This window comes from Apteryx rowi, unplaced genomic scaffold (assembly GCF_003343035.1).
Source record: "Apteryx rowi isolate R43461 unplaced genomic scaffold, aptRow1 scaffold_232, whole genome shotgun sequence".
Lineage (NCBI taxonomy): Eukaryota > Metazoa > Chordata > Aves > Apterygiformes > Apterygidae > Apteryx > Apteryx rowi.
This window is the reverse complement of record NW_020448664.1, coordinates 647,328-668,799: the sequence shown is the minus strand read 5'-3', so window position 1 is coordinate 668,799 and position 21,472 is coordinate 647,328. Positions and strand designations below refer to the sequence as shown.

Here is a 21,472-nt window from a genome sequence, read left to right as displayed (position 1 = left end):
TCGCATGTTTTGCTCACTTTTGGTTGATGGTGGTGGACTGGTGGTTGGCCTTTGAATGTATCTTGAGCTAATGTCAGTCTTGTGTTGACAGTCCTTGATAATTGATTTGTAACAGACCAAACATTTCTGTGTGACTTGTTCTCACCTTTATTTTCTAATTCTCCCACCCAGCCTTTTAGTCCCAGTAGGTCAAACACAAAATCAACTGGATAAACAAATTACAAATATTTTCAACATCACCTCCAGTAGCCTGTATAGGAATTCATTTTTTCCTCCTAAGAATTGGCTTCTATTACAGAAAACAGAGACTCTGCCTTAATGACACTGCTATGGCTGTCTCCGAATCTAGAGAAAATGGTGGCCCAGCTGAGGTCATAGGAGACTCTACACCAGCATTTACTAATAAAGCAAATGTTCTGTGGCAGAACTCATGGAGGCACTGATAAACTGCTTTTGCAGAGTTATTCTGTTACTATTGACCAGTATAATGGGATACTTCCTGTGTAGTCCAGGTTTCTTTTTTTTTTTTTTTTGCAAATGCATCTCTTCTAGCTATTGCATTGATATTTTTGGTGGAATTTAATAAGTGGCAATTGTCTTGTGGAAGTCTGAAATGCTTTGTTTAGTTGTCAACGGGTAAAATTAATTTTTCTTTCAAATTATGAAAAAGCTTTGTCTTTCTATCTAATCTAACATAGCTGGAAGGAGTTAGATTTTATATTCTGGCATATTAGACTACCTTTTCTACAAAATAACTTTGGAATTTCATACTATATCTGTAAAATTTTCTTTCTACATTTAACCCCTCTTATGTCATTAGCTCCCAGTGGATTTATTCAAACACTTGAGCTTACCAAAACAAAACACCCCCCCCCCAAATACCCACAACACCCCAAAACAAGGTGGATACACAGTGGTGCAGGCAGACAAATAATTCTAAGTTTCAGCATGAGACATTCATTTCAACATCCGTTCATCTAAAGAATAGCAAGAATAGAAGAAGCTTGTGCATGGAAGTGCTTCATTTCACAGTAAATGAGGGATACCCAAACAAATGGGACCTAGCCAATCCTCATTTTCCATTCTCTAAGAACCAGAGAAGAACATAAAGTCAGGTGGAAGTTGTATAATTGTCTTTATGGTGTGGCTCGTAAGGCTGAGATCCAAATACATGGAGCCAATTTTGCATGCTTTTTGACAAGAGATTTAGCTTATAGATCTGTAGCTGTTGTATGCTGACGCATAGGACATATGAGCTTACTTGCCAGGCTTTAGATTTCTAGCTAAGGTTTTGGCTTGAACTGGCAGATCAAAGTCTTGTGGAAAATCTACCAGATTGGCGGGATAGGACAGAAGCACTGAGTTGGAACAGTCCCATCTGCCCTGCTGAACGCTACTGATAAGGGAGCTCCAGGTCAACTGGTTGTTTCCAGAATGTAACATTGCTAAATGGATTAGGAGCCCTAGGTAACCACCATGTTTTAAAGGTGCCTTGTATCCACCAGCACAAAGCTGCACTAGCTGAACAAGTACAGTTGTTCATAATAGTGACTTCGGCAGCATGTGCAACCTGTGGGTTTCCTTTGTGAAATATACCTCTGCCAGCTTAAAGCTGAGGTCGTCTTTGAGAAGCTGTTTCTTCTTTTCAACTTGCTTATGCTCTGTTAAGATCTCAAAGTTCCATATACATAGCATATAAATCCTCTCTAAAAGAAAGATAGGCAATACTACCAAGGAACAGACTCTTGCTGCAGACAGCAGCTTTTGCATGGGAATGTAACTAAGCTAATGTTAGATCAGATAATGTTAGATAAGAATTTCCAAAGTGATGCTCAGACTTCCAGCAGAGTGATGGGTGATGGTGAAAGGGAGGACATGAAAGACTCTTGATGGTAGGATAAAAGAAAAGCTCAGTTATAAGGATAAAAAATAAATGGACAAAGTTCATAATCAGATGAATTGATTATCTAGGATACTGAATGCTGTCTAAGTTCATGCAATAACATGTGGCTTGCCCAGTGTCTCCTGGGAAATATGTGGAGAGCAAGGTCTGGATCCAAAGTTTTTCTTACTCCTCAGATAGTGTCTTATCATCTAAACCATCCTTTCCTGTCTCTAGTTACCCATTACCCAGGTCATTCATCATTAATCATCTGTCCTATCATCTGTTAACAATGCCACCGGAAATGGCAGGTTTTGTGAGGAAGTAAACTGAATTTTAGTCCCAAAGTACTGTTCTTTGGTCAGTGTTGTAGGGTTGGATGGTTTAAACAGTTCCTGTCCATATTGAATGCCTTTGGTGGGTATACAGAGGACATTTGTTATAGTGTCATCTATTCTGCAAATCAGTTAAACTAACCTATTCCTTTTCCTGCTTCAGGTCATTTTTTCTTGTGTCAGTGCTGGCATAGTTCTGTAGATGTCTGTATTTTAGCTCTGTTTGGATTTTTCAGCCTAATATAATCCCAGATAGAAGAGGTAATAAAGGCATAGCTGGCCATCTACTCTTTCATGAGTCCCTGTGGTGTGTAAGATTGTCCCTACTGAATACTTATGACATCTTATCTATTGTATTTCTGAATATTTTTCCAAGAGTGGTGGTTCCACTGTTGCCCTGAAGAGCATGCCCTATTTTCATTCCTCTAACTGCAGAAGCTTTTCCTAATAGCAAGTCTAAGTTTTCTCCTGAGTTATGTACTTGCTAACACTTTGAATAGTGTATTTTACTACCTCTCCATAGACATTTTGGAGGTACTGGCAGACTATTATCTTGGCACCTAATCTCTTTTATCTTTAAAATCTGTATATATTTTCTGTCTTCGCATGCCTGTTTCTCTGTGTTCTTTCTGCTAGTCATGTCTGCTTCTCTTTTCCCTTGTTGCATCCATTTTGCCTGCTTTTCTCTGAAGTCTCACAATTTTGGGTAGGGTGTTGTTTAGACTACTGCATACCGAGCCAGCAAATGCATTAATGGAACAATTTAGGGAGCTTTTGTGCCTGCAACACTGAGACCCCCCTTCCCTCCTCCCGCCTCTTCGGTGAACTAACTAAAGTGTCTTCCAGCCAGCAAGGTCTCAGGGGTGGCATTTTAGACCTTGAGTAGATTGATAACATTTATACACCTTTCATTAGTGTCTGCTTAAAAAAGCACACCTCTTGATGCTAAGCAAGCGTTGCCTTGCAGGTAGCTGAAACCAGCCCCTTGTTCCTTTTCATTGCAGAGACCCACGCGTATTGTGAAAAAGTGGGTTTGGTGCTAGGGAAGGAGCAGAGTATTGAAATGTGCATGTCTTCAATGGGGTGGTCATGATTTGAGCACCAAAATGCAGTTTGGGGACTTGTTCTCAAAACCCCTCTCTCTGTGATCTATCCCCGGGTTTTGGACAAGTTGTATAAATTCCTTATCTTTTCTGTTCCATCTTTAAATTAAAAAGAAAACCCCTGCCTAACCCCTGCAAGACACTGCAGAGTTGTCCTATGCCTTAATAAATGTTAATAAGTTGCACCAAATGTGGAAAATGCTGTACGTTATTACTTGTCACTTTACAACACGCGCTTTCCTTGTCCTGATGCAGGAGTGGCTTTGACCATTTAAATAAGCCAGATTTCTCTGAGGCCTTTAAAAGGAAATACCAGCTGGTACAGCTCCTTTTCTTGAAAGGTGTGCATGCTTTCCTTACGTGAGTACTGGCTTTTGTAAAGGCATCCAGGCTTTCTCTTGAGTTGCCGATCTCAGCCAGCCTGCCTGCTGTCCTTGTGGAAGGACAGAGATGTCTTCTAGCTGTTTGCGTGAAGGAATGTTCCTGGGAGGTTCCTGGGAAGCTGCAACTAACCGGATGGTTCAATTCCACAGGGAAGAGAGTAAAACCCTCCCGGGCAACACTCCTCTGTTTAGAAGTGCTGGGAAGAAGAGGAGGGAGGAGGAATGATCTAGAAATCTTCCTCAAAGACTTGTGTGCAACATAATGACCCATGGCACATTCTAAGCTCAGCCATGCCTATTGTGTAGTTCATACGAAGCTAGTTGGCAGTACCATGTTTAAGTGAAAGCTGGGGAGAAAAGTGAATAGGAAGTTAAACATCACTTTTGCAGCTATTTCTTAACTTAATTCTCCAGTGCTTGCTGTAGAAATGTTCCAATTTCAGTAGTTGTTTTGGATATTCAGTTCCCACTTGGATAACACAGGGAAATGGTCAGCTGCCATCTGCTAACAGAAGTACCAGCTATCCCTGCAGTGTACACAGATGCGGCTGGAAGATCCCGCTAAACAGCGAGCTATTTGCATGTGTGAACCTGAAATAAAATTGGCAAGTGCCCTGGGAGTGTTGCTTTCTGGGAGTCATGCCCACTGCCAAGCTGATTGCATCCACGTGTTTCAGTGCTTCACAGCCTTTAAAAGAAATCTGAAGGATTACTTTTGAATATCTCTAATAAGGGAGGATGTGATTTGAAAGGCACTTCTAAAACTATCTAGGTAAAAATAAGTGAAATATGCTAGATAATGAAAAGCCTTTGAACTCCAGTGATGCATCTAGAGTATAATGCTCAGGGCTTGTTTTTATCTTATTAAATGTATAGTAGCACTTAAATTGTTTTGCTTTAGCACCTCCACATAGCACATGCTGTAAAAAAGGAGAGTTGACTTCACAGTAAGTATTGGTAAGGGAGTCTCAAGTCACACAGCATTATCAGTGTTATTGTATATTCTTATGAATATACAGATGAGAGGGACCACTGGGTAACTGAGTGCACTCCTCCATAACAGCAACAATTGTCTGCTGGATATTCAGCTTAGAAGTGCTCATAGGGTATGAACCCAACCTATCATGGGTGTTAGTGTGCTTCTCAACAATTTGGTATGAACTGATGACGTGTAATAAAACCCCAGAAGTTGCAACCATAATGCACTATAAAGCAGAGCAGGAGTGCTTAAGGATATCACTGGAGTCCTAGGCTTATATATTTGCATAGTACTTATTAGGTAAAATTGGTAGTTGAACCTAGGAATTAGACTGTAGACCCTATTATAGAGGATGGTAAAAAAAACAAGCCAAAGCAAAAAGTCCTGCCATTCTGACTGGGCTGTGGGATGGTGGCACAGTATGGAGGACCTGAATCTGGGATTTGTACAAAATAAAAACAATGGAAACAAACTATGACCTGATCTCCTTTCAAGCCCTCTTTGGGGAAACAGTCACTTAATGCTGTTTCTTTGATAAGCTTTTCAGGCTGTCTTCAAACAACATAGCCTCCTTGTTCTCTCTCCTTCTGCTAAAATGGGAAGGCCATTCTAGAACTTCATTCTTTGTGTGGTTAGAAATTATTTTCTGACTTTGTCTGAACTTGTATACAACGATTTTATAGCTATTTGGTCTTCAGCTGAAACATCTTTTGACTGAAATAGCTAATAGTTCTTTTCCTTGCTGCTTATCCCTTCTGTATACTCTATCCATATTTGAAAAGCATTTATAAGCTTTTAAAAAAAGTCATCTTTAATTTCTTTTTAAAGAGAGATTCCGTAACTGTAATTATTGTAGCAGCCTTTTTGGTAGCCTTTCTAGTTTAAGCTTCTGTTCCTCGAATGTAGTTGACTGAAGTGGTACATGATATTTCAAATGAGGCCTTACAGGTGCCTTGAACAGTATTCAGAAATGACCAAGTGAAACATGTAAGGGACTTGAGAGCTAGGAATCAAGGAGCCAGCAGTCCCCCTGGAGCACTCAAGCTCTCTCTGCGGGAAGGTCCATCCATTACGGCCACCCACCCTCGCCTGTGTCCTCAGGGCCATCGCTCTGTGTTCTGGGCAGTTATTCTAAGCATGTGTTCAGACCCAGGCTCCCCCACTAGTGAAAAGTGGAGGCCAGAATAGCAAACTGTTATCTTAGTCACAGCAGGCTTGCTTTCAAAACAAGAGAGGAGATTCAGAGGAGTAATTGACAGTGGTCCTTCCTCAGCCCCAGGTTTGACAGGACCAGTCAGGTTAGATAGGATTCCTCTGTTCTCTGCTCCCACCATTCCTGAGCCATTACAGCCTGCAAACCTCTATCTCTTTCTGCAGCTGTTTCAGAGTAAGCTTTCCTAATTGAATTGCTCTTATCCTTTTTGCTGCTTTTTGAACTGCATCTCCATCCTGAAAACAACATAGTGTTTTTATCCTCTGATCTCCTTGCTTGAGCGATCAGTGTGTGGTCTGTGGTGACCAGAGAATGTGAAACTGGAGTGGGAGGCTGTGATGGCAGCAAAGCAAGTCCTCTCACGCTCTGGTGTGAATGCAGAGTAGTTTTTACTTCGGCTCTGTATAGGTGCTACCAAGGTGGAACGTGCTATTCAATTGCCAAATCTGTCTTGAAGCATGTCGAGATGCAGAGGGATAGCTACTGGGCATCCAACTCGTATGGAGGGGAAATGGAAACAAATCTGCTTCATAGCTCCTCCTAAAAACTAATGTTATCAAGGGTTTGTGTGTGTGTGTTTCCCCAACCCCAATCCTGTGAAATCCCTTAGTTCAGTGCTCAGGACAGAGTTACTAATATATGCTGCCTTTTGAAATTGTTTTTGTTTCTCCTTGCTTTTGAACCTCTTCTGTACTGGCATTTTTTTACCTACTTGATGAAGTGGTGACAAGAAAAGATATTTTCTTTATCTTTGTCGTAGAACTGTGACAGTTCTATGTGAACCCATACACTAGCTGTATCTTGCTAAATTATGACCTATTATTGCTTCCATTTCTTTGCTTTCTCATTCTGCCATAGGAAGGTTTGGGAAGTTAGAAGAAAACAAGAGGGTAAGCTGCTTTCAGAGGTGGGAAACGTGAGGAGTGAAGACCACCAGAATTAGCAGTAGGAAAAATGACGCATTATAAATTAAGAGGAAAAGGTGGGTAGCAGAGGTTTAGATGCAGAGAGGCTAGAGCAACAGCTGAAGCAATGGGAATATAAACATCGAAGCAGTGCTGGAAGGAAGGTTGGGATGTTTGGTGCATATCGCTGGAGGCACAGGCAAACTTGCAAATCGTATTTAAGTGGTTGCACAACAGAAATGAGTTTAACTTTTGTGCATACTGAAGCATTTTCTTACAGCGTTCACTTTTCAAACAAATGTCCAGTTACTGCGTAGAAAATCTATGTGTGTGTACAATAAACCCCTTCTAAGTCAGAAAGCTGCTTCGTAAATACATTGTTCTTTTTCTTTTCCGTGAGATAGAGGCATTTGCCATGACTTTCATAAAGCTATGGTGAGTGTGACCTGCTTGCTGGTGCTGTGGTGTGCAGTGAAGTTTCTCAGCACTGTGTACTGATAGATGCTAGGTAGGTGTGCTCCCCTACCGAGATTTCTCAGGCAGGATGGAAACAAATGGTTGGGTGTCTTGCTAAAGCTCATGATGTTTCTGGGCTATGGAATTTAAGTGAAACTAATGGTAAAGCCAAAGCTTGTCAGAGTGACTAAGTAACAAGTGATAAACTTTTTATAAAAAATGATAAAGACAGCAAAAGAGTTATCTTCATGTGCGGCTGTGGAGGCCAGGAAGTATGAAAGAATGCCTTGAAGGAACTACTGGTAAGATGGGAGCAGAAGGGTATACTCACAGTTTTGTTTTGTTTTTTAACTTCTGGAAATTAGACTGTAAGAATTTTGCTCTAATTTATCTGAGCAAGAGCAACAGTGTGAGGATAAGATGATTGTTTCTGTCTAATTAGGTGCAGTAATATGCACATGCTTTGAATGCACACCTCCGAAAATTATACCCTAAATGAACTCAGTAGTAGAAAGATTTCTTAGTACACTTAACAGAACAAACAAAAACCCAAAACAGAACTCCTTTACCTTCATCCATTTGTGAATAGTTCCAATTTTTAATTTAATAATTTTATTTAAATTCTAATCTCATCTATCAGTGTGGTATATGAGCACCTTTCAACTACTGGATCACATTAGTGGTGGTTTAGGAAAGCAAACCTCCCTAAATGAATGCTTTGGACTGCACTTAAATCTTGTTGAAGTTGGTGTGCCTTGGGCACATGTTCGATGTTAGACATGCATTTGATGCCTTGCTGAATAAGGGCAGAATTGAGTGTAGGCTTTCCAAACTCATATACCTTTAAAGCACCCATTATTCCTCAGAAAGGCGGCAAAGGAAACCAAGCACTTATTTTAGTAGAATAAAATATTAAATTGTCTACTGAACTTCTGGAAGACCATAGTACCATTTTCAACCTTTTCAACACTGGAAGGAAAAAATAAAAAGACTTATTTTCATTTTAGGGGGATTTATAGTTTTAATAATGTGGAATTCCCCAACTGTGCTGTGATCCTATTTTGTTCCCTCTAAAGATGATTTGGAAATTAAAACATAAATCCATATTTTTTTAATAAATCTGATAATGCTGAATTGTACATCAGTGTTTTTCATGGGAGCTGTGGTCTAGTCCACTAAAGTACATATGAAGACTTTCATTTTGAGTATGAGTACTTTTTCTTTCAATATCCTGAGCTCTTCATTCCAGAGATAAAAGGTTAAAGCTAGCCAAGCTGTGAAATTCCTGTCAGAATTATAAGCAGTAGGTTAAAATTTGGAGAACGTCCTGCAGAGGGAATGTTAAAGGTAAATATCTGTTTCAAGAGTGTGCCTCACAATTCCACCTGAGAACCAAAGTTCTGACCTCTCGGTTCAGCCATTGCTCTCGGGCCGTTGGCTCCGCAGCCTGCGGCGTTGCGTGGGGTAATGGGTGGCTGCTGAGGCAGCTGGGATCTCTCAGGAAGCCAGGCAGGTTTCGCGTTCAGACCCATCTAACCAGCTGGTTTGGAAGCTTGCCTGTGGTGTGTCAGTTGATGTGTTAAAATCAGTAGGTTTCTGGAAAACGCTTTGCTTGTGATGAACTGTGTCCCCCCCCCCCCCAACTTCCAATATAGACAATCCTAAAACTTAGTCCTCTGTGTATTTCATGTGTATGGTGCATAAACAGGGGAGCAATGAATGTGTTGGCAGTGGAGAGAGAAACCTTCTAGGGTCTCCTACAGCATGAGAACCTGATGTCTACTTAGCCTGGGAGCATTGAGTAGTGGTACTGAAAAGGACTGTCCAGAATTTTAGTATTTTAGTAGTGGGAAAACACCAAAGCAGTTTGTTTTCCATCTCTGCTTTTTTGATAATGCAGTTTAAATGGAAAGGAATAATCCCTCTCCCTTCTCCTGACCCTTCCTTCTGGCAAAAAGGTCAATAAATGTTTGTGATATCCTGTGTAAGGTATATCTAAATTTAGTGTGCCCGCTCTGCTCATTTGTGTTACATATAGGTTCCTAAATGACAACAGCAACATAACATGGGGTAGAGACCTAAGTACAAAGGGATTAAACAATGTCAGTTTTATGAAAATCTGTGTAAGCCTCTCTCTTCTATATATGTGATAACTTACACTGTATCTCTTCCAATTTTTCATTGACTGTCATTGACATGAGGTGCATCTCATGACTTTTATCTGATTAAGTATTTTCATTATAAATGATGAAATAATGAATTTCTAGTGAGTGCTACAGGAGGAAGTCATATTTCTGGTGTATTGGCCCTTGAAAGCCCCTTAATGTTTCTGGACTTATTAGTTGATTAGGAACAAGATTTTTCAATATACACCACTCCTTTATAAAAATTATCATTCACATGAATGTAGAGGTAGACAGAAGGCTTTGAGATGGAGGATTAAAGATTATTTGGAGACCTCACTCAAAATATTCAAACTTCCTGAGGGGTAAAATTCTTTCAAGGATAGAAAATAAATGACTTCTTAGAGGTTGTATGGGAACTAATTTCATATGTTGTTCTGGGTGGTAAACATTTATTTCCTCTTGGATTCAAGAAGTTTAGAATGTGTGAAATCCTCTTTAAGGTGAAGAGCCCCCAGTGTATCGGTAGGGCCAGTTTTCGCTGCAGTAATTCCACTTACACTGTTGTGAATTTAGTGAAGAGTTTCTTTTGGCTTTTCTCAGTACACAAATTTGCAGAGATTAAGGTGGGAAGCAAAACATCTTTCTTGTGAAACACTTCTGGAGGGTGTTCTGCATGTAGCTCTTTTCCACTTTTATTCTTAATTTTAAAATCAATACATGTTTATGGCCCTAAACCTTTCTTAAAACGATTAATTGATGGACAGTTACTGAGAGCAAGTTACAGCTCACTGCATTAGATTTCTAAGGGAGACAGGTGTCCATCTGACATTCCAGTTGCCATTCTATTCTAGCAGATGTTTTCTCTTTCCCTGCCCTCGATCATACTGGAAAAATATATGGGGTTAGTTACTCTAATGAGCTAGATGCATTCCTGAGTTTAAAAAAATAATAATAAAATCTATGATACAATTTAGAATTCCAAGCCAAGAAAAGATGTCCTTTTCCTTCTAATAACTTTAACAGGACCTGGTATCCGGAGTTTCATGTTTGGTTCTGCCATAGGCAGAGTTACTAAGTATCTACTTTAGCAGACTTTACCAAGCAATTGTCACAGTTCAGAGTAAAGCACTGTCATTAGTTAATACACCTCTTCATCTTCTTTAGAAGTGTCACCTTTTTTTCTTCCTCAATTTCTCTGAAGTCAGATAATATTAAAAAAAGAGCTGTAGTAATGATGGTTGCATATATATTTGTTTGACACCTTGATGAAGGCTGTCAAAACACTTCATTTTTATGGACATAATCAAATGCCTCAATTCACTTGAGGTATAGAGAAACCAAAGCTGAACCTGCCCTCATCTTTCTGAAAGAATAGAAAAGTTAATGTGTAATGGGCATTGTTAGTGCAATTGTATTTGTAATCCCTCTTTTTGCAGATTATAGAAAGGTTCAAGCCCTGCATTTTTTGGCTTCTGTCAAGGTTTTCAACACTCATGCTTGCTAAGTGTGTCCATTTTAACTGCCTTATATGTAAACATACACCTGCTCATATGTAAACATATGTTCTCAGAGAAAGTTTGAGATGGAGATCCTCTGGTGAGGACTTACTAGACAGTTTTATTTATCTCTGCCAAAATAAATATCAAAACCATATTTAATAGTATTTGGGTATTACTTTGGGAGCAGTTTGGGGGTGTGTTGTAGATACAATTTGGGAAATAAAGTAGAAGATTCCTATCGTACTATCTGCATTTGGAGAAGAGAGAACTTAACAGTAAACTGATTTTTTTCAGCACTCCTCTCTCCAGTATGAGCAGTGCAAAGCTGGTCAGCTCACTGTACCCCAGTGATTCACTCTCAAATAGGGGGAGATAGCAATCTGCAGGGTCTGTCCTGGACCAATGTTCAGCATTATCATTGATGCTCCCCATTCTTTCATCTGCCTTATAATTACTAAGTTTGCATATGATAGGAAGTTGGGAGGGATTGCAAGTATGTTGAAGGACACAGTAAGAAACCAGTATGATCTTGACAAACTGGAGGAATGGTTTAGGAAGATAGAATGATACTTTGTAAGGAAAAGGGCACCTTCCTCAACTTCAGAATGCTGAAATGCATGAACGCAGAGTAGAGAACAACTGGCCAGACAGTAGTTTTGTAGAAAAAGATCTGATGATAGCATTCAGCCTGTGAACCACGTAAGTCAAAATGTTAGACTCCTTGCCAAAAAAAAAAAAAAAAAAAAAAGAGAGAGAGAGAGAGGTGTCAGAGGGTGTATACTGAAGATGCATGAAATAATCCTGAAGACCTCAAGTGGAGTGTAGTGGTCACTTCAAGGAGTGTGCTTCAAGGAGAATCTGAAGCAGTTGAAGAGAGTGCAGAGGAGAGCAATGAGGATGATCAGGCCTGGAAAACTTGCTGTGTGAAGAAAGACTGAAAGAACAGGGGCTAGTTAGTCAAGAGAAGATGGGAGGAGGAGCATAAGGATAGTCTTCAAACATTTAAAAGGCTACTGAAGAAAGAAAGGGAACATGAACTTTGTGGTGGATATAAAAGTGGTAAAGAGCTGTAACTGCAGTAAGGTAGATTCAAGTTGGGAAAATATTTCTAACAGGAAAGACTGTCAAGCATTGGATTAGATTAGCATATTGATCATTGGATATCTTTGTCTCACCTGTTAGATTTTTCTCAGGACTACCATGCCTGCTTACTCTTCCATGGACAATGGGCAGACTAGATGACTTCTTGAGATTCCTTGCAGCTGTGTCTTTTTTTTTTTTTTTTTCCCCCCTGTAGTTTGTATTGGACTGCAGATTTGTTTCAATTGTTTTTAAGGATAAGATATTTTGTAAACAGCATATGCCCTTTAAAGTGGGTGAACTGTTATAAACTATCCTGTGGTTCTAAATTTCCCACTAGAATCCCGCACAAGATGTAGTAGTAAAAATACACTTATAAAGAATAACAACTTCTAGAAACTATCAAGAATGGGTAATTTTCCTTTGTAGAAGAGTGATTTGAGAATTATGGCTTTGGGGTCACATCGAAAACTGCGAGCAAATTTGATAGTGAAATTGTTTCATTGTCCCTCTTACTTTCCATTTTATCAAGCTGACAATAGAGGAGAGATGTTTTAATTTTTCATATTTCACTTTTTAATTTATTTAATTAAATGAATTTTATATATGAACTAGTTTCTTGCAGTTACTTAAGACCCTTGTACAGTCTGAATATCTTGGCACATTTAATGCAAGTGGAAAATTGTATAGAAATTACCTTAACATCTATTCTCTGTTGCTTTTTACTGCCAACCTCAATATGCATGCAACCTTCAAATATGCATAGCGCATGCTCAGTTGATGTAACTTAATTATGTTCAATTTGTGTAACTCAGTTATTAAAGACCAGTTTTCAGAGAGTTGATTTCTGTGCCTCATCCAGCTGTTTTTGGTTTAAAGGAACAGCTGTGTGGAAAAACATATTTTCAGGAAGACGTATTTTAAAAATTACTCATTTGTTTCTTCTTCCCTCTCCCCCCTCCCCCGTTCTTTCTGGGTTCCTTTTCTTTCTGATGTTCAGTTGRATCAGTAAAATACTACTTAATAACTTTAACCTCTATGTACTGTCATTACAGTGTATTGCAGGAGTTCTAACTTATCTGTACAGCTGTGTAAAGTCTTGGATTCATTCTCCCAACTTCAGATACTGAACTGAAGTGCTTAAATTAGGAGTCTGGTTGTTCTAAGCATTATCCTCATGTGGATGGAGGCCAAATGTGAAAGCCTGAGGACGACTGAGAATTGGATTCACTATGCCTGTACTTCAACTTTCTGGCAATATGTGGCTCTGTGTTCAAAACTTAAGTCCAGCACTTCATAGCATGCCACCTAAACATAAAATATATCCATCTTTCAGACCCCTATATTCTGAATGTATGACAATGAAAAAGCTAGTCTTGAAATCTAAATAAGTTATTCCATCAAACAAACTTGTAGCCACATGGTCTTCCTGTTTACACGCAAGTACACATATATGCTTTCCTCAATATCTATAAAATGACCCAAATTATTAGCTGTACTTCCAAAGTTTTTTTCAGTTATTCTCATTCTCTTCTAGGTTTGCCTTTTTTCTAGCTGCTACTAATCTAGTTCTACTAATAATTTTCTTCTTCTTGTCTGTCTTTAGTTTTAGCTTCAGCTTTGAATGAAAAGGTTATCTGTTTCTCAACCCATATTTCTATGTGCAGACCTATATGGTACACTCACAGTAGTGAGTCTTTTTTTTTATTGTAGTGATATATTTATATATATATCTGCTAAGGGTCCTCTTCAGGAGCTCGGTATTAAAAAAAAAAAAAAAGGGGAGGGGGCAAAAAGAAAGAAGGAAAGCTAATTCATGCAACAGGAAACAGAAAATAAAGGTGCATTTTTGTCTAAAATTAATTTCAAATAGTCTCAGAAATGGATAGGAAATCTGACAATAGCAGTACAATTTTTTTTTTTGCTTCTCAGCAGAGACTTCACTGAATGGTTGTCTTAACATAGTACTGTGAGTGTCAGGTTAAAAATTTTGTTGCTAACACTAGAAGATCACCTGTTGCATGGCTTAATGTTCAGTAAGTTGCGTGGAATGGAATTTGATAGCCTAAAAATAGAAAGTGAGCTTGAGAGCTGTGTGGCAGATATATGTAGACATAGCTCTTAGCGTCCTCTGCAGTCAGTCAGGCATTTCCATAGGGTAATTCAGAACTTTAAGATAAATCATCTTCTGGAGGTCTTGTTTGTGAAGGATGATTAGGAAGACTGGGCCTTTAATCCAGGGCTTCAGTCAGCTGCTTAAAACTAGCCTGAATGAGTCTGAGCCAAGGCCTCCTGATCTTTGAAAAGTAAAAATTCATGAACAAGTGGGAAGTCATTCAAGTATTAGCTGCTTGACTCCAGTAAATCTGTTTCAGGATGTGAGATGGCCTGATCCACACAGGCAGACAGTGTGCCGAGACCCCTGTCCCCAGCTGTTTGCACCCTTGGAATGGGTACGTGGCCGTGTGGCGGCCCCTACCGGGACATCCTGCCTTGCGTGTGGCTGCTTACCTGGCTCATGTAGTCAGCATCCCTGCTGGGAAATCAATCCACCGTAAGCCTTACCATAAAACCAAAAAGCCCCTCGCTGTTTCTGAAAGCTCTGCTGGGGAGAGGTCTTGGAATGGAAGAATGGTTCTGATCAGTGCTGTATTGTGTAGGAGCACATCAGCTTTGCACAGAGTTGGCAGAGCTGGTTTGGACCGAATAAAGTATTCATCCCTAAATGCTGCTGTCATGTGAGCTTCATTAACTTAATTGAACTCCTTAATGGAGACAGTAGGGCTGTCGACATATTCTGAAGTTCACTGAGTGAGCTGCAAACAAATTGAATTAACCTAAACTGTTTCATTTGACCGCAAAAATGTTTTTGAGCTTGTATTTTGAGTGTTTATTTTTAGAACCTATATTCTGAAGCAAAAAATCCACGCTGAAAATTTTAATTAATTTTTGAAATTGTTTTGCTTAGGAGCTGGTTTTATTCCAGGAGGAAGGATAATTTCATATGCTTTTCTTCTTTACTGATTCTTTTTTTTTTAATACTATTTATTCATTAACCATAGCAAAAATAATATTTGCCGTGCTTTGTTAGATGTGTCCTTTTGGGCTAGATCTAACAGGCTCTGTTCCGACTAAATTTGGGGGGAGCTTCACCCGGAAGATATATTTGTTCCAACTCTCTAATTATAACTGCAACCGTGATGAAATTGATCCAAAATAAATTAAAAACCAAATTGCTGCTGCTACTTGCACTGTTTGGATTACTTGAATATTAATTCAGCTAATGATACTTCTGAAATTAGAGAATTTGTTGCTTTGAAGAAAGAGGGGAGGAAGATGTTTAGCCCAGCTGAGCTTTGACATGAGGAACCTTTCTTGATCTGATTTCAGTGATTTTTTTTTTTTATTTTTTTTTATTTTTTTTTTTAGTCCACTCATGAATCCCATAGTGAAGTGCACTAGCCCTGCTGCGGAGAAGACGTCAATAATTCAGATCACATTATGCTGGTATTTCAATCAAATACAAAGTTACCTATGTTTCAGAAACATTTAAAACTGCTAGTTATGTAGGAAGCTAATTTAAAAGGGCAGCTGAATGCCTCCTGGAAAATGCTGAAGAGTTTCTGTTTAGTACCCATTCTGCTTGCTTGCTCTTATTGTATATTTTCTGCATTTCTCTAACCTTGTTCTTGATGAGAAAAGGCATTTGCATGAAAACAGGATCTTTGTTTCCTAAGTGTTCATCTGTTCCTGCTGTTTATTTCCCACCTAAAGTCATAATCCTCCGTTTGTGGCATCACAATTGGTTGCAGTGGAAATTACTATGTCGTCACAAATGGAGGATTATGACTTCAGGTGGGGGGATAAGCAGCAGGAACAGATGAACTCTTAAAAGCAAAAAATGCTGTTTCGTGTAAATGTCCCTGGTAATAAAGAACAAAGGGAGGGAAAATATGATAGAGAAACGGAAAACTGCTATGAACAGACTTGTGTCTGAGCAATAGTAGGGCAATAGATTTTCCTTGAGGCAGGAACAGCTATTTTAAAGTAGGGACATGTCCATGTAGAATTTATTCTTTTAAATATATATATATATTTTTCTCCATGATTTAAACAAAACACCCCCCCCCAAAACAAAACAAAACAACAACAACCCGTACCAGCATTGCTTCTCAAATACAGGAATGGCTACTCATTTGGGAGAAGGATTTTTCATCTTTGTCAAGCATTCTTTTATTCCTATGCAAATACTTTTATCAAATAGCTTTTAATCTTAAGTGAGTTTCCCTTTTTGTGCTGGCTGATAGGTTTATCAAGCCTGAACCCCATCATTTGGAATGGAGCATCTGCACTGTGTAAAGTAGGATGACTATGCTGGAAGCTCATCTAAACCACATTGCTGAGTCAGTCAGTCAAAYGCTTTTCACAGGCTGCTTACGTTTAAAACCACAAGTAGCAGGCTGACATTTCTCTTCAGCATCATGAGATGGAAAGCTCTGAAATGCCCAGCAGCAATCTCAGCTTGTACCTTTTTTTTGGATTTATCTGAGTTTTTCCTCCATGTTGCAGCTGGTGTATTCTTTAGTAACAGAAAATAAAAAAAAAATTATTGGTGCAAACCAAAAGGTTTATAAGACCAGAACAGAAACTAAAATACAGAATAGAAATGGGGTAGAGAAAGATTAATAACAAAGCCTATTGTGTGCTTTCTGTGGTACAGCCAATTTAACTTGCTTTCATTAAAATTCTCCTTGTTAGCTCGGGTGATGTGTTAGGGTGATGGACTATTTGATGTCTGAGAAGTAGTGAGAAGTTAGCTGTCTAATGATGGACTAATTAGAAAGCCCAACCTAGCAGGATCCATGGAAATTGATTTGCACAGTGCCATTTTTGCTAATGAGAATCATGAATACATGTTTGCAGTCCTTTACTTACTTTTACTCCCCACAGCTAATGAAAGAGAGGCAATCATTAAGAGCTCAGGTACAATCTATCCAGAGTTTCCTTTGCCTTGTAGGAATAGCCATACTTTTAAGAACTTCAGTTTTAAATAATGCTCTTAATACAGAAGCAAGCTCTACAGGTCTGACGCCTATAAAATGTGTGGTTTATAATGCATTTCTTCTCAAGAGTTATTTTCACTAAATAAGGAGTCTGTTTTCTGTGTACTACTTATGGAAAATTGTCATTACAGTATGAGACTAAAAGAAGCTATAAACTTGTAGTCTAAGCAAAATTAAAATCAGTTAGCTATTTTCCCTGTAAGGGCACAAAATGTCCATCCACAACTAGGTTAAACATTTTAAATACTTGCATATAAGACCAAAAGAAATTACTTTTAGAATCTCATTCCATGATTTTATTTGAATACACATTTACCCAGTTGCTTTCAGATGCTTTAAATCTGCCCAGACGGAGTAGGCACAGCCAGGCCCACTTGGCCCAGAGGGGAGTATCCACAAAAGTAGATTCTCTGCAAAAGGACCTCCTGAATAAGGTGTGTTGCTGATCAGTGCAGAATGGTTACCCATAAACGTGTCCTCAGTTGTCCCTAAGACTCTGTCCTCCTATCAGTTCTCAAATTTCTTGGGGCTTGGTATCAAACTGGTCTTCTCCAGCCAATACTGATCAGAGATTGCCTTGCCTTTCTCAGTCACTTGCAGATGTTCCTGTAACTTCTAACGTAATTAAACTAAACTGCAGACCTGTTCAGTTATCTCTTTGATTTAGTTTTTTTTTCAGTGCATTTTGACTGAGGGAACCAGTTGCTGTGGATACAGCGTTAGGATCTGGGAGCTAGCTGTAGAGAAATTTCAATACATTTTCAATGGAATGGATATCTCTCAAATTTTGTCAGTCAAAGGTGGAGTTGAAGAAATAAAAGTTAAAAGTGTAAGCTTACAAGCAGCTGAAACTTGAAAACATGGGGCAAGTGAGAAATGGTGAAGCATCTTTGAGGGGAGCGGTGAAGGAGTTGGAGCCTGAGGTTGTGTAGCCAAGATGAGAAATGAGGGGAGTGGGTAGCTTGAAGCTCATTATACTAGTATGGGTTGGAAGAGAAAAAGCAGAAAAATCTGAGAACGAGTGTTTAGAAGAGAAAATAAGAACAGGAAAGGGAGGAGGAAAGTGCAAGTGATTGTGTCAGAGCTTCTTAGGTTTCTCCTTTGTGATGAGGGAGAAGGGAAAAGGGAATGCTTGAGGAGCCAGAGGCAGTGAACGGGTGGGGAAGCATGCAAAGCTCCATGGGAGATTTTGGTAAGGGAAGGGAAGTAATTTGATCTGGGAGTGGGAGATTACATGCTACGTGATACCAGCTATGGTATCACAAAATAATATGATATTGGTGTGGATGTCCAATTTAAACAGGAACATGAAAAGTCCAATTTATTTTATGGTAACTAATGAATTTGAGTTACCTTGATGTAACCAGGAAGAAAAAGATCTTCCGTTTTGCCACAAGGGATTTAGGTGAAGTCAATGCTTCACTCTTTCTGGCCTTGATCCTGCCTACTTTATCTTGCAGTAAAAGTGTCTGCATTCACTGTTTTACTTCAAGGAAGTTCATATGCATTAATTCCTGTAGGCAATTTTTTTTTTAAGCTGTGAAAGCAACTGTAAATGTATTCATCTAACAGCTCTTTTTCCCTGAAAGAAGAGATTTTTCTAATTTAAAAATTTACTTGAAATTCTTCCATTCTTATTTTCTGATGATGTAGCACCTGTGAAACATATCCATGTATATATTCCAAATTTATCTGAAAACACTTAAATATGGTAGGGGCTAGATTTTGCATTTCTTTGCTGTTCTGGGTTACACAGAATCACAGAGTGGTTGAGGTTGGAAGGGACCTCTGGAGGTCATCTAATCCAAGTCCCTGCTCGAGCAGGGTCACCTAGAGCACGTTGCACAGGATCGCATCCGGGCAGGTTTTGAATATCTCCAGAGAAGGAGACTCCACAACCTCTCTGGGCAACCTCTTCCAGTGCTCTGTCACCCTCACAGTGAAGAAGTTTTTCCTCATGTTCAGATGGAACTGTCTGTGTTTCAGTTTGTGCCCGCTGCCTCGCGTCCTGTTGCTGGGAACCACGGAAAAGAGTCTGGCCCCATCCTCTTGACACCCTCCCTTCAGATATTTGTACACATTGATAAGATCTCCTCTCAGCCTTCTCTTCTCCAAGCTAAATAGGCCCAGCTCTTGCAGCCTTTCCTCACAAGAGAGATGCTCCAGTCCCCTAATCATCTTTGTAGCCCTCCGCTGGACTCTCTCCAGTAGTGCCATGTCTCTCTTGTACTGGGGAGCCCGGAACTGGACACAGTACTCCAGATGTGGCTTCACCAGGGCTGAGGAGGGGGGAGGATCACCTCCCTCGACCTGCTGGCAATGGTCTTCCTAATGCACCCCAGGATACCATTGGCCTTCTTGGCCACAAGGGCACACTGCTGGCTCATGGTTAACTTGTTGTCCACGAGGACTCCCAGGTCCTTCTCTGCAGAGCTGCTTTCCAGCAGGTCAGCCCCCAGCCTGTACTGGTGCATGGGGTTATTCCTCCCCAGGTGCAGGACCCTGAATTGCCCTTGTTGAACTTCATGAGGTTTCTCTCTGCCCACCTCTCCAGCCTGTCCAGGTCTCTCTGAATGGCAGCACAGCCTTCTGGTGTATCAGCCACTCCTCCCAGTTTTGTATCATCAGCCAACTTGGAGGCTGAGGGTGCTCTCTGTCCCTTCATCCAAGTCGTTGATGAATAAGCTGACCAGGGCTGGACCCAGTATTGACCCCTGGGGGACACTGCTAGCTACAGGCCTCCAACTAGACTCTGCGCCGCTGATCACAGCTCTCTGAGCTCTGCCATTCAGTGAGTTCTCAATCCACCTCACTGTCCGCTCATCTAGCCCACACTTCCTGAGCTTACCTATGAAGATGTTATGGGAGACAGTGTCAAAAGCCTTGCTGAAGTCAAGGTAGATGACATCCACTGCTCTCCCCTCATCCACCCAGCCAGTCATTCCATCATAGAAGGCTGTCAGACTGCTTAAGCATGATTTCCCCTTGGTGAAGCCATGGTGACTACTGCTGATCACCTTGTTATCCTTCACATGCTTAGAGATGGCATCCAGGATGAGCTGCTCCGTCACCTTTCCAGGGATGGAGGTGAGGCTGCCTGGCCTGTAGTTCCCTGGGTCCTCCTTCTTGCCCTTTTTGAAGACTGGGGTGACATTGGCTTTCTTCCAGYCCTCAGGCACCTCTCCTGTYCTCCATGACCTTTCAAAGMTGATGGAGAGTGGCYTAGCAATGACATCYGCCAGCTCCCTCAGCACTCGTGGGTGCATCCCATCAGGGCCCATGGATTTGTGGGTGTCAAGTTTGCYTAAATGATCTCTAACCCGATCCTCCTCSACCAAGGGAAAGTCTTCCTTYCTCCAGACTTTCTCTCTTGYCTCCAGGGTCTGGGGTTCCTGAGGGCTGGCCTGACCAGTACAGACTGAAGCAAAGAAGGCATTCAGTAACTCTGCCTTCTCTGCATCCTTCGTCACCAGGGCACCCACCCCATTCAGCAAAGGGCCCACGTTTTCCCTAGTCTTCCTCTTGCTGCTGATGTATTTGAAGAAGCCCTTCTTGCTGTCCTTGACATCTCTAGCCAGATTTAATTCCAAACGGGCCTTAGCCTTCCTCGTCGCATCCCTGCATACTCTGACAGCGTTCCTATATTCCTCCCAAGCGGCCTGTCCCCCTTTCCACTTTCTGTATGCTTCCTTCTTCTGGTTGAGTTTTGCCAGGAGCTCCTTGCTCATCCATGCAGGTCTCCTGCCTCCTTTGCTTGACTTCCTACTCATAGGGATGCACTGCTCTTGAGCCTGGAGGGGGTGATGCTTGAATATTAACCAGCTCTCTTGAATGCCCCTTCCTTCTAGGGCCCTCACCCATGGGATTCCTCCAAGTAGGTCCCTGAAGAGGCCAAAGTTTGCTCTCCTGAAGTCCAGGGTTGCGATCCTACTTGGTGCCCTGCTGCCTCCTCGCAGGATCCTGAACTCCACCATCTCATGGTCACTGCAGCCAAGGCTGCCCCCGACCTTTACATCTTCCACCAGTCCTTCTTTGTTTGTTAGTACGAGGTCCAGCAGCACACCTCTCCTTGTTGGCTCCTCCACCACCTGTGTCAAGAAGTTGTCACCAATGCTCTGCAGGAACCTCTGGGACTGTTTGTGCCTAGCTGTGTTGTCTTTCCCGCAGATATCGGGGTGGTTGAAGTCCCCCATGAGAACCAGGGCCTGTGACTGTGAGGCTACTTCCAGCTGTCTGTAGAAGGCCTCATCGACTTCCTCTTCCTGATCAGGTGGCCTGTAGTAAACACCCACAGCAGTGTCACCCATGCTAGCCTGCCCTTTAATCCTTACCCATAGGCTCTTGACTCGCTCTTCATCCACCCCTAGGCACAGCTCAATACATTCCAGTTGCTCTCTCACATAAAGAGCAACTCCACCACCTCGCTTTCCTGGCCTGTCTTTCCTAAA

At 40.8% G+C, this 21,472-nt stretch overlaps 1 protein-coding gene across 13 annotated transcripts in view; it reads left to right on the top strand.

Moving 5' to 3' along the window:
- The window catches only part of LOC112966099 (transmembrane protein 263-like), a 209,263-nt gene that overhangs the window by 62,332 nt on the left and 125,459 nt on the right, over nucleotides 1-21,472 (top strand). For 3 of the 13 annotated variants that reach the window (XM_026065829.1, XM_026065827.1, XM_026065833.1), the window contains exons 3-4: nucleotides 14,337-14,515; nucleotides 15,391-15,468. The exons of 6 other annotated variants lie outside the window; for them this stretch is intronic. In XM_026065829.1, the coding sequence (XP_025921614.1) occupies nucleotides 14,337-14,515; nucleotides 15,391-15,468 (257 nt within the window). Of the gene's footprint in view, nucleotides 1-7,260; nucleotides 7,309-14,336; nucleotides 14,516-15,390; nucleotides 15,469-21,472 lie in introns of those variants that run through there. 4 more of the 13 variants (XM_026065830.1, XM_026065832.1, XM_026065843.1 and 1 more) reach the window with 3 other exon arrangements.